The sequence below is a fragment of the Eleginops maclovinus genome, chromosome 16, assembly GCF_036324505.1.
Source record: "Eleginops maclovinus isolate JMC-PN-2008 ecotype Puerto Natales chromosome 16, JC_Emac_rtc_rv5, whole genome shotgun sequence".
NCBI classification, from domain to species: Eukaryota; Metazoa; Chordata; class Actinopteri; order Perciformes; family Eleginopidae; genus Eleginops; species Eleginops maclovinus.
This window is the reverse complement of record NC_086364.1, coordinates 11,384,141-11,397,717: the sequence shown is the minus strand read 5'-3', so window position 1 is coordinate 11,397,717 and position 13,577 is coordinate 11,384,141. Positions and strand designations below refer to the sequence as shown.

Here is a 13,577-nt window from a genome sequence, read left to right as displayed (position 1 = left end):
TCATGTCGAGTTTAGCAATAGCCAATTCAAGTTTCATTTTCATGTGTAAGGTATGCTGGTCTGATGATGTGAGTAGACCAGAGCATGTTATTGAGGGGGCTTCATCAGGGTTGTCGATTGCCCTCTGGTGTTCTGAAGTGGAAATGTTTTTCCCACCCGTGATGACAGCCTGTGTTTGTGTTGTGACACTTTGCTCCTACAGCTGCTGGAATGACACAGCAGAGCACACCCAAACTGTAAATGAGCAGTCTTCTGCGCCCCCCAAGCACTAACAGGATCTGAAAAATAACACAAAATTGAGAACAGCACTGGCCCAGATCCTTCACAAAGTGTTAGGCCAACAAAGAAACAGGGGGGAAAAGATTGGCAGAGCTACAGGTCACAAAGCTGCTAATATGTCTGAGAGGAAATGGTTAACCAATAAGGGATGTTAAACCTTAAATAGATGTTTATATGTTTGATGGACAGAAAGAACAGTTCAACAATTATAAAGACAGGGATAAGGGAAGATATTTTGCAATATAATTGTGGGTAGATGGGCATATGTACACTTTATATTGCTCTCTTTGACTTTAAAATTGTACTTTTTAGCTTTATTAACAATTTTGCATTCATCTCAGGAATGTAATGATTTTGATGTCTGAAGATCTTTGCAACCTACGCTTGCAAAGGCAATAAAAGCAAATACAACTACATTATGAAATTGCCAGGGATGGATGATACTACAATAGACAAAAGGATGATGCTGTGGATGAAACTGAGGAAAATGCAATATGACAGAGGTGAGGTCACAAATCCTCAGGCTCTGAGGCACTCCTTACCGCCGGTGTCAGGGTCCTGATAGTTGGGATCGAGGCCTTTGTCTAAAAACTTGGACATCTTGTCCACAGCGCTGGTTTGGATATAATCCATGAATTTCTTCAGACTAGCCTGCATGCAGAGAGAAGCATACTGCTGTTTTATAGGGAACAGATAGAACTTATTCTGTTAAATATGGCTTAATTCAGTAACATGCATACTTTATAGTATTGATTTATAACATGCAGCTGAAACCCTTCAGGGATTACATTTAGCGGAGTTTCATACATGGGTTTCATACCTTGGTGTGCAGTTTTGCCAGTTGCTTCTCATCCAGATTGGTCTGTTTGTACACCCTGGTCTTGTATCGAAACTAAACAGAAGAGAAAAGAAGAAAATGGAAAGAGAAAAGTGAGGCCTTACACCAAGGGCATTTGTCCTTAATTCTCTTAGCTTTTGGCCTAGATACACTAAATGGGGCATGCAGATTTATTATAGAGCAAAGAATTATCTGCTTTGCTATACAAACCCTGAATTTGACTTCACCTAAAACATCTGAAATAAATGGTTTTGTTTTTTCAGTAGTTTAAGGACAGTTAAGTGTTTCCACTGGGTTTCAATACAGCATGAAGAGAAGGGGACTGTACAGACTGCATCAGATTAGCACGAGTTGCACTAACCACTGCAGGGAAGCTGAACAGTTTTGCAACATTTTAAGAAGAATGAAATTTCAGGGGTTTTTTATTACATAAAATGTCACAAGGAGCATTTACAGTAGGTGTCGTTTAAACTGTCTTAAAGTGCTGCTGTCTTTTACTTCATTCATCTGGGGGAAAAAAAACTGTAAACATGGTCACAAGTATTGCTTTACAAAAGTCTTTTTTGGAATGGAAGGGTGATATTTATCTGACATGTATCTAAACTTGAAGGACATGCAATCTCTTCTCTATTGTGTAATAGTGTGTCAACGGAAGTCTGAAATAATACCTCTAAATATGGTACCCCTTTTTCAAAGGACTGTGGGTACTCTCTGAGCAGCCTCTCCTCCTCTAGGAATTTGGCATCATGACCATCAGTGGCGGGCTGGAACAGACCATAGTTCAGGACGTCCCGCAGAGATTCAGTCAGGGAGCACAGCACCTGCTGCTTGGCCTTCCACACCGTGGCATCTGGGTTAAAGCGCAAACATTTCTGCAGGAGAGACAGAGGGAGACGTAGGTCAGCTTTGAGTTCTAAGTTATATTGATTATTTGGTAAACTCTAAATGTCAAGATATAGAAAATGAGATGTGATGAATCCGAGAAATTTTAGATTATAATATAATTTGACAGCATAAGTAATAAAACAAGGTTGAAAATATAAAGGGCAGCAAAGGGGAATCGAATGACGAAGTATGTATAGTCACATTAAAAGTGAGTGAGTGAAACCGAGTTTAAAGAACTATTTAACTTGGCTGCAATCTGCCTCATACGGGGTGAAATGATCTGCAATGTTTTGGTGGCCAAACCATCTGTGCTTTGAAAAATGAACTGTTACTAATGCAAAGATGCTAAAATTAGGATGTTCTGAATTAACTGTTGCAGATTGAACCGCATTTCACAAACTACAGCTGGCAGTTTGGTGCTAAGGGCATTAAAGCTTAGTATCTGTCTTAAAGTAGTGCTTTCGTCAATATTTGGCCTCTCCGTTGTTTTTCAAAAACACGACTTTGTGTTATTCATTTAAACTCTACCTTAACAAACTACAATGGCAAAATGCATTGTTCAGTTAATCTCAATTTGTATCTCGTTATCCCTTAAATTCATTAAGGTCCCCTTGTAAATGTCACCACTGTTTACAAGACAACCCTGTGGCAGGCGATGCTAGGACCTGACTGCAACCCACTGAGGCAGTTCCCCCAGTGACCCAGCAGGGGGAGACAGGCCCAGAGTAAAGTGGGTGATTCCCAGTGACCTCGGTCAGCAGAGAGGACATGAATTGCAGTTTTGTGCAGGTTTAGTGTCTCCGGTGGGGTCTTGAATGGCCAAATGCATAACAGCTTAGAGGCTCAGTCAGCAAAGTGGGATGTAACTCACTACACAGATGGCTGACAGAAGGTTTTTGGCACTGCTCTCTCTCCTTCTTTCTCTCCATCGCTCGCTTCCTCTCCTTGCCCAGAGTGGAGTCTCTGACCTTGAGGCTACAGCGGGATGATTGGCCAATGCATGCAGAGTACAGCTGCAAGGATCCCTGCCTCCTACTGCATTACTGCATTGGCTCTTTTCTCAGCCAAATATAAAGCTTCTAACCCAGAGCGTTCACTCATTAATTGTCACTCATCTTAATCTCTTACATAGCCAACACAAGTGTGCGTGCGTGCGTGCGTGCGTGCGTGCGTGCGTGCGTGCGTGCGTGTCCTTTCCTGTACATAAGGGTTTTGTACAGAGGAGAAGTAATATTACATGTTCTCCTTTTATTTTATTCAGTATCTCAGTTCTCACACAGCCAACCCGGTAGCCAAGGCAACCAGTTCATTAGTGGAGCAAGCTGCTTGTTGCCATAGAGACATCACTGTGTTCCCTTGGAGATGGGGTACAGGGGGGTTGTGCATGTGTTCGTGTTCGTGTTCGTGTTCGTGTTCGTGTGTGTGTGTGTGTGTGTGTGTGTGTGTGTGTGTGTGTGTGTGTGTGTGTGTGTGTGTGTGTGTGTGTGTGTGTGTGTGTGTGTGTGTGTGTGTGTGTGTGTGTTGTGTTTTGTGGGAAAGAGAGAGGTATAAAAGAGAGGGAAATGTCTAAGACTTAACGTACGAGAGGTAAAGAGGATAAAAGGGTGTGTCTACTTTTATTTCACACACACACACACACACACACACACACACACACACAATCCATACCCACTGCAGTTATGCTCCCGAAGGGATGCAAGCTAGAATAAAATGACCATCAGGATTATGATTCAGTTATTGTGCTTGATTAATATTCCTATAGTTAACTTGAACAATTAAAAAGCCAGGATAATTCTAACAGAACAATGGAGATTAAAATATGTGTAATAGCTTTACTTTCGACCTAAAAACCTTCAGATAGTTGGAGATTTCACTGAGGCAGGCACGCTGCTTATTGATCTGTATGCTTCCAAGAATATTATTGATTGTAGAGTTTCTAACCAGCCAGCTAATTAAGGCTCATCAAAATTCCCTCGCCCTATAAGGCATTCATTATGCAATTTGGGATTGTAATGACTTTTCAAATTGTTTCACCCACTGCAATCAACATTGTTGTATTGATAGAAATGCAATAGTTCAGCCTGTAAACTGTACCTTTATTATATTGCATAACATTTTACAGCTAAGGTCATAGTTGACTTGTTCTAAACCTCAAATTTGTGCACTTGCAGTTGCGTGTTTGTGGCGCCCTCTAGTGGTAAGAGCGCTTCTTGGTAAAACTCATAGGATACTGGAATTGTTAGCTGGTAAAATGTATTTGTAGATATATAGTCTTAGTGTCAAATTATTAAAAATAAATGCACAGATGCTGTTTTTAATTTCATCTTGTTCATGCTAGTATGCTGGCTAATTAGAGCTCAATATGATTGCAAAAAACACTAACAACACCAAGTTCTGTCAGCTGGTTGTACACATTGCATTTTAGTGGTGGAAGAAGTGCTCCTAAAAGTACCAATGCAAAATGTTAAAATACTCAGTTATAAATTCAAAATCTTGCTATGTCCACAGAGAATAAATGGGGTCTTGATTGTGTGGAGAGACTGTTTTGTTATATATTTTTTTAAACAAGCTTTTTTGTAGTGTTCCCGACACTGAAAAACAAAATGTGCCCGTGTTCTCAGAAGATTCCCCTGGGTGTCACATCTTTCCACATTAGATTAGATTAGATTGACTTTATTGCCCACCTCACTGAAAGTGTGTCTTTAGCTTCTCCAAACAATACACATAACACAAGCCAACATTTAGAAATACATTCATTGTCTATGGAGCAGTTTGAGAATGAATGCTTGAATTTAAAGTTTTGAGTTGGATTTAAATATATGTATGTTTTACTTGTAATGAAATATTTGTTACTCTGTGGTATCATTTCTTTGCAACTACTGTATGTAAAATATCTTCTTACACTCCATGCGCAAAAACAAGGATACTGGGAAACACACAAACACCTGGAATGCTTGTAATCTATCATTGCCCTAAATGTTAGAATTCATTTATTTTTAGCAAGACAAAACACTAATAAAACAAGAGAAAAAAAATGTAACACAGGACACTAGTCATTGAGGTGCTGTTGTTGTGTGCTTTGTTTATCTGATGTTGTATGTGTTGCCATGTAGTCTTTAGGGTTAGTGGGTGAAAGTGATGGAGGTGTGGGAAGGATATGCTAATATGAATATGTCAATAAGTCACAGCTTTTATATAACTTATAACCTTGATATGTTTTTCAGTTTTACATTAAAATCTTAACGCAGCTTTCAGCCCTTCTGTTTTTTTTTATTATGCAGACCAGAAATTCGGTCTTGTCTCCTGAAGCTGTGATCACACTTTCCCACTCACATGCGCCCACTCTCTCTGTCCATGCTGCTCTTTATCTTCCTCTGCCTATCTCTATCTTATCCTCCCTGCGCCTCTCTCTCCATCCTCCTGCATCAGCTCTGTCTCTTATCTATGCAGAAACAAGAGTTACCCTCTCTCTCTCTCTGTCTAACTCTCTCTATCTCTGTCCCTCTGGCCTTTTCCTGCAGGCCAAGTGCAGGGGGACTCGATGCCTTTAATGAGCTCTATGGGGAAATAAGCCCCCACTTGACACACATACACACTAACATGCACACGCACCAGCCATGTCACCATTTAATTCAACTTTCTCCCCATATCTCACTATCCTTCTCTCACTTCCCTCCCTGTTCTCTACAGCAGTAAAGGAGAGCAAATTCATTTCTTAAAAGAACTTCTGTCCTAGAGGTCTGGGGGACACTGTGTCTTTCAAACTGAGAGGTAAAATATCATTAAAATGCATTCAAACATTTATGCATGCGTTTTTGTTTCTCGTGGTGCGCATGTCTACATTTCCAAGTAAAAATATTTAGCAGACCAAATCCTGCCTATGGCGCAACTGATTATACTTCAGAGATTGCACAAATTCAGATCATGTCAAACTGTGGAGGAAGACTCATTTGTTTTACATTGTCTAATGCGCTCAGCATGCAAACTCCAACTTGACTGCATGTGCATGCACAAGTTTGACAATCTAATAAACCTTCAAATGAAACTGCCTGGACCGCCTACTGTGGCAGGATCATATCAACTTCTTGTGCTTCACATATCTTGTAGAGGCTTTGCACACGAGTGAGTAAATGGACCAGTTCCTTTATCATCAGACACCAGTGGAGGAGGAACGATGAGTGCAGAGTACACAGGTCCGCAAGCAGGATGTAAAGGATGTACGATAAAAATGAAATCAATGTAAAAATGAATCAAATGGATCCTTAGGTGACACTCAATAAAATAACTTATAATGCAAGAAAATGCCCCCTGTGAGATTTGTAGTGTATAACTACATTCCTACTATCTAAGCATTAACATTTAGGCACTATTTTAATGTTGTAGCTAGTCAAGTTTGAGTTTATTTAACTTTACAGACGGTTCCTCTTACATTGTGTAGAGTGTCACTACCCAGCTATCACTGAGTTGATTATTTGCTGGTTAGATAACTAATAGATATTTAAAAGGGAAAGTGTTTTAAAGAGTATGTCACATTCACAAGTATAACAATGTAAAATGTGGCAGTCAGTAATATCACTTTAAATACAGATGTATGATACCTGGACCCCAAAAAAACGTTGCCTAATGTAGCACTGTTTTCTGTTTAACCTGCAAATCAATCAACGGTTTTAGTAGATACACTGAGGCTAATAGGTTCTCTTCAACACATTCTGGTTATTCCAGAAGTTCACTGACTTTCAGCTGATAAAATGGGACAGTACATCAACCTTTTATCACCCTGCACTTTCCTCTCTCCGGCATGAGATGATAAAAACCAAACCATCCAACTGCCTTTCAGCTTGACCTATTAAAACTAAGTGTGGAACCCCAGATTTGTTCCACATGTAGTAATGTCCCAATTTTCTTCTTGACAAATGTATCAGACTAATAGTACACAGATCACTAACTCAGTCTCTCCGTCAGTGACACCTCGAGTGACGGAGCTTCCAGAGAGTGTCCCCATTAGGCTTGTATGGCTCTGATAAGAGACTTTGAAAGAAGCAAAGGTCCCACTGAGGGGAGGAAAAACGTGTCACCAGATGTTTCCTCTAAGGGCTCCATGGAAATCTCAGGACAAAGGTCAGAGGGCGTTATTATTGCCATGCAGAAAATATCCTGGAACCTTGACAGCACAGAAAAGGATCAGAATTGCAATGAGAAGCTTTTGTCCAATTCTTTTTCTGTGTTCTTCACGCAGTTTTGTGCCTTTATTAATGAAAATATTGAGCAGATTGTCATTAACTATTATTGAGGGATCATAAAAAATAATGCTTGAATTGAACTTATGCAGATGTCTATATATTCTTTACAATATCAGCCACAAAAATATAGTCATCTTAAATATAAATGCTTCCTGATGTGCAGCAGAGCCACTGGAATCGTAAAATAAATGTGTCAGGTAAATCTGTACGGAAAGGGTCTCAAGCTGAATAATTTCAGTGATGTACAACACTCATTTGTAAGCATCTTAGAGTAATATATTCTTCCAAAAAATAGTTATAACACTAATTACCTGTGTTTTATTTACTGCATAACTGCGTGTGAAAGCTCTTACGTCACCCTCCCCCTTAATTCATAACATTTGCATTTGCGTGGTAAAGTCACTCCCTTGTCTCATCACAACACAATTACCAAGCAATTAAGAGTTCATTGAGGGGGAAATAGCTGACATGTACAACAACCTTAATGTACTAGGAGTGTAAAGTGATATCACCCAACAGGAGGAGGACAACAGGAGATGAAACAGTAGAAAAATCACAGGGTTTTTTATTCTGAATGATGCATGATGCGAATGAGAGTAAAACATTGACTTAAGCTGAGTCAAGACAGACGGAGAGTCAATCAGTAAATGTCAGTGTTGATGGGTAATAAGACAAAATGTACTCAAATCGGTTCATTTTGGCAGGAAGTGTTAAAGGTCACATTTAGTGCTGTCATATGTTAACATGTATCTGCATGTCTGTGCATGTGTGTGCATGTTTCCCATCAGCATTGAAATAAACTTTAAAAAATATATATAATTGTTTCATTTCTACATCCTGTCATTCACAAAGACCAAACAGGATTTGCATAAAAACCTGTCCAGTAAAAGATTCAGAGAGAGAACTGTGAATATGTCCTCCCATGATAACATAACTTCTACTTCCATGAGTCATTTATATTTTATTTTAAATTATCCGAAACAGCAAGGAGGATTTTTAACACTTTTGCTATTCTTTTTCTCAAAGTAAAAGAGCATATTAGACAAATATTACAGAATTATTTTAGGGAGAAAGTCAATATCAATCAGCAACCAAATCCTTCCTGTGGGCTGCTCACTATTTCTATTTCTAGTACTTGAATCTCATTTCACCTTTATCACTCTGTCTGCTTCACTTTATCCATCCAGATCGATCTCTTTCTATCTCGGTCTTTCTTTGTCTACATTTATCCTTATCCTTTCTCAGCAACTTTGTTCTACATTGATCTACTTTAATATGCTTCTATCTGCATCTTCCTCCATACCTTTATCTACTTCCTCTTCTTTGTATGTTTATCTACTCTGCCTCCACTTCCTTTTGCCTCTTCTTCCTAACACATGTACCCCACTCTTCCTCTACCCATGTCCATGTGTCTTTATGTGACAACCAAGCTATTTCTGAAGTTTTGGGCATGAATGAGCATTCTACTCCCAAGCAATCCCATTTATCCAACTTTTTGAAATCAAACTTTGATGCTGATTTCCTAGAATAAATAGAGAGTGGTGAATTATTTATAGCTGGTTTCAAATAATACGGAATCAAGCACTAGTGTATCCACACACACACACACACACACACACACACACACACACACACACACTGCTCAAAACACCCATGCACCGATCAATAATAAATCACACAGCAGCAAGAGGGTGGAATAAGCGTTGAGCAAGGCATTTATAGTGCACTGGGTTGGTAAATATAATATACAGACAAATAAGTGTATTTAATTTTACAGTTTCATTGTTGCTGATGGTTTATAATTGACAGATTACCGAAGCCTTGATGGCTTTAATGAAATGAGAAAAGAGAACAGAACGCTAATGTCTGAGTAAAGCAGCCTTCTGTTTGTTGAATACAATGGCAGTCTGGCTCTGCTTTATTCTGGCAATGAGCAAAGATCCACCCTCTCTTCTCTATCATCCCTTTTCTTGCTCTTCACACTTTTTTTATCTCTTATGCACAAAAAACGCACTCTTGGATGTATCCCCTGCCATCCATAATTCCATCATCATTACAATGAAATACTACTAATGATTCTTTTGAACAGATCACAAATACATGGATTGTAAAATAGATTGTCCGTACGTCGATTAGAGTGGGAGAATTGCATAGTGCACATGGATGCAGCTGCATATCTACCCCGTAAAGCTGATTTAGACACACTTCTGATGGAAGCTTTAACACTGACACGATGTAAGAACGCAACTGGGAAATGAAGCGGATCAGTCTATCATGATTCTGGACAGCTCTCTTTAAAGCAGAAAAAGGATTATCATAGCAGCTTTATGGCAACATTTAGGCATCCCCTCTGTTAGACACCTTTCTCCACTTCAATGTCCCCCTCTTTGACTCCCTCCAAATCCTTTCTGGCTTTTTAAAATCTAATTCCAGCCCACATATTCTTATCGTGACTGCTCTTGTATGAGATTTGGCTCTGTCTCTCTCTGGAGTTGGGTCACCTTGAAAAGTCTCTCTCACCCTCTCAGATCACTCACGTTGCTGACGAGTATTTGCCCTTCTCTCAGTTAAGTGCAGTGAAAAAAAGGAAGCAAGATTAAAAAAAAAGGGGAAGATCTGTGTAATACACCCAGTCCTTGGGGCACTGTTTTTTGAGCACATATTTGCATGTTTGACTGAGCTGACCTACTCTCATGGTTGGATAATGAAATGATGGGCCCTGGGGTACAGACACATAACATGGCTCCCTCCTACCTAACACAACTCTTTAAAGTCCCAGAGCCCATAGTTCACAATGCATGATAAACACACACTCCGATTGAAAGGTTCATGAATACATCCTTGCTGAAACAGGCCCATAATCACAGGAAAAGTTAAAAGCTACTTTTGGGTCATACTTTTACGTTCTTCCAAGACTTAGACAGGAAGATAGACACCATTTACATATTTCCACAATACATACAGCTGAAAACGTTATGATGGTTTCCATTATTATTACAATTGCTTTGTCTAAATTTTACTAAGTTAATCATCTAATTTTTCATTAAATCCCATTATTTTTCACCGCATTTTTTATCTCAGCTATTCATATTTTGATAGCGTGTCAGACAATTGCGACCCGGCCCGGCCTCAGCCTCTCAGCAACTTAGTTTATTTACTAAAGTTGCTACAGAAGTAGCTAAGATAAGCATAAAGACTGCATGACAGCGGGTAACAGCTAGATTGGCTCTGCCGTCGTGAAAAGGTCCGACACAGAGCACCCCTCCATAAGACAGCTAAGTGTTGTTTATGTAAAGATTAAACAGACAAAACCAACCTGGTAGTGAGCTTTAGAGATGCCGGCAGAAGGATTTTGTTACCTTTGGACAGAGTTTGTTCCTCCGTTAGCAATCTTTGTCCTCAGCTTAGCCAACATGTGGTCGGCTTGCTTTGGCCTTTTTATGTTGTCATCTTCTCAACAGTGTTATGTAATATCTTACACTACCTTATGTTATATACTTTGTCATATTGTTTTACAGTACAATATATTACGGTAGAACATACTTTATAGTACCTATCCAGGGATATTTGCATAAACTAGAGGCTGTTATTTCCTCAGTGGTGAAATTGATATACATAACTGGTTTATTGATGATGACTGTGAAAATCTGAGGGGTGAACTTATCATAGATAGTTGCCATGAAGTTAACAGATTGTGTTAGTGTGTGGTGACAGCACTGACCGTTTGCTTTATGTCTGGGATGCCGATGCGGAACACCATCATGGCAATGTGGGTGTCTTCAGACGGAACTGAGCCGGTGCTGCGCTCCTTCAGCCTCCTCTGCTGCTGCTGCTGCTGCTGCTGCTGCTGCTGCGGCTGCTGCTGCTGCTGCTGCTGCTGAACGTGATTGGCTGGTTGTTGGTGCGTGGGTCCAGGATTGGACGAGTAAGGGTTTGTGGTGTGTCCAGGGTTCCCTGGCCGGATCTGTCTGTCCCCCGTGGGTCTTCCGGCCAGTTTACCTGACTGCCTGTGTCCCTCAGCCCTGCCTCCCCTTGACAAGCCACCTCGCCTGACCTCCTCCACCACCTCCTCTTCATAGTCTTCCTCTTCCCCCTCCAGCTCCCCATTCTCCTCCTCCTGGTCCTCTTCACGCTCATCTTCTTCCATTTCCTCCTCCTCCTCTTCCTCCTCCTCTTCTTCGTTCTCTGCCCCTGGATAGAGATGTCGGTTGTTTCCCAGCATCCTTTGTTGCTCCTCGTCGCTGGACAGGGGGCTGAACGGCATCGTCATGGTGACAGAAAGGGCGGCACAAGTGGCAACATCATCATTCCCAGAGAGACACTGCAATGTGAGGATGAAAGAGAAGACATGAATAAATCAAAGACAAAGAAAATCTGCAGAAGTTTGTTCGGAGTAAGTTTCCTCCACGGCTGTATTCAGGCCTCCGAACCACATCAGTCCTACAAACTCTGGTCTCTATGGGAACAGATTGCTGCAGTTACAGACACACAGTACTTCTAACCCTCACCGCATGATGACATACTATTCACACCTCATGTATAAATGATCCCACTTGTGCGGTTCCTTTTCAGCTTTCAGATTCATTCAGACATTCTGCCTGTGCTGTAACGCTAAGATGACAAGACGTTCTACCAGTCTAAGGTGGCCAGTGTGCTCTTCTTTGCCGTGGTGTGCTGGGGAGGAAACACCAACAAAAGGGATGCTGAAAGGCTGAACAAGCTCGTGAGGAAGGCTAGCTCTGTTGTTGGGGTTAAACTGGACAATCTGGAGGAGGTGGCTGAGGGGAGGACGAGGAGGAAACTGGACAGTATCCTGGATAACCCCTCCCACCCCCTCCATGCAGAGCTAGTGAAGATGAGGAGTACGTTCAGCCACAGACTCATCCCACCTCGGCACAGCACCAAGCGCCTGGGAAACTCCTTTGTGCCTGAAGCCATCAGGCTGCACAACAAGGGGTTAACCATGTAACTCACTGACAATAACCCGGATGGCACATAAAGCCTGCACTTTTGCACAATAACTTTGACCTGCACTCTCTTTCTGCACACATACATGTGTACATGTTTAACAATACTTTCGCTACTTATCTGTATATATATTTTTTATTTATTTCAATGTGTGTTTCATATCCCTGTGTGAACCTGTACTGTTTTACCTCTTCTCTGTTGCTGCATAAACAGTTGAATTTCCCCATGGGGATTAATAAAGGTACATCTTATCTTATCTTATGATTGAACCTTCAGATGCTTCTTGTGTCTGATGCATGAAACATATCAGTATTTCACTCTGAGCAGTTATACTATGGCAGTTAGTATTATACGATATTGCAATATGGTCAAACATAGTGACACATATTACTTAACTGAGCTCTTCAACACAGAATTCTGTGTGAGGTGGCTCTGTGTGTTGTATGTAGTAGAAAAAAGAACATCAAAACCTTGAAAATAAAACATTGGAAGAATATATTATAGACAAACAGTTTATGTTGATATGTGTGCCAGGGCAATAAATGGGTAGATTATCATGACATGTGGTGTGGTTATTCAATGCACCTAGTGGATAAATCGCTGTGTTTTGGCATTGTCTTGACCTACCTCGTGTAAAAATGACCACTTTTACATAAGCAAAACCAAAGTCTATTAGACACATTTTCTCAGCACTGTTAATTTCAATGTTGCAACTTGATCATAGTATAAATTAAGATTCAAATGTTGCCATTACCTTTCTTCTATAGCTTCCATCAGTACAAACTTAGCCAAGCCAGCAAGGGTTGAATGTTATGTCCAGCATATTGTTTTGTATATTTTCTGTATTGTCATTCAATCAATAAAAAATCGTAGTCTTGTTAAACTATAGCTGCTGAGACCAATCAACATCTGTGAATATTGAAAAACCCAAAACAGTGTTTCCTTCAAACAATGTTACTTTACAAAGCCAACAATATCCTCAGTAAACTGATTAATTGTTCTAACCTTATATAGCAGACTGCTTGTCACTGCACATCTTCTATACAGACAACAGCTCTTCAATGATAAACTATGCACTAAATTGCTCTTGCCATCACCCATGAGAGAGTGAGAAGCCACTTCAGAGCATCAGTGATGCAGTGCTGTACTCAAGTGCAAGCTGAGCAAGATAACAGATGTGTCCCTGGTGACTACTGGTTGGCTTTGAACACTTTTTCAGGATTTTCAGCACCACTACATCCTGGACAGCTCCACACAGAACCAAACAGCAGAATAACAAAGGGCAGGGAAAAATAGAAGTGTGGATGTGGATAGATCAAATAAATGTATCATTCAATAATAAAAGTTACATTTTAACTTAAGGTATT

At 40.4% G+C, this 13,577-nt stretch overlaps 1 protein-coding gene across 1 annotated transcript in view; it reads right to left on the bottom strand.

Annotated features, from left to right (window-relative positions):
- shank1 (SH3 and multiple ankyrin repeat domains 1) overlaps nucleotides 1-13,577 on the bottom strand; it is a 64,939-nt gene that overhangs the window by 36,936 nt on the left and 14,426 nt on the right. The window contains exons 2-6 of the mRNA XM_063904643.1: nucleotides 11,126-11,563; nucleotides 10,964-11,068; nucleotides 1,786-1,989; nucleotides 1,100-1,171; nucleotides 822-930 (exon numbers count right to left, since the gene is read on the bottom strand). Coding sequence (XP_063760713.1) covers nucleotides 822-930; nucleotides 1,100-1,171; nucleotides 1,786-1,989; nucleotides 10,964-11,068; nucleotides 11,126-11,512 — 877 coding nt within the window. The 5' untranslated portion in view covers nucleotides 11,513-11,563. The remainder of the gene's footprint in view (nucleotides 1-821; nucleotides 931-1,099; nucleotides 1,172-1,785; nucleotides 1,990-10,963; nucleotides 11,069-11,125; nucleotides 11,564-13,577) is intronic.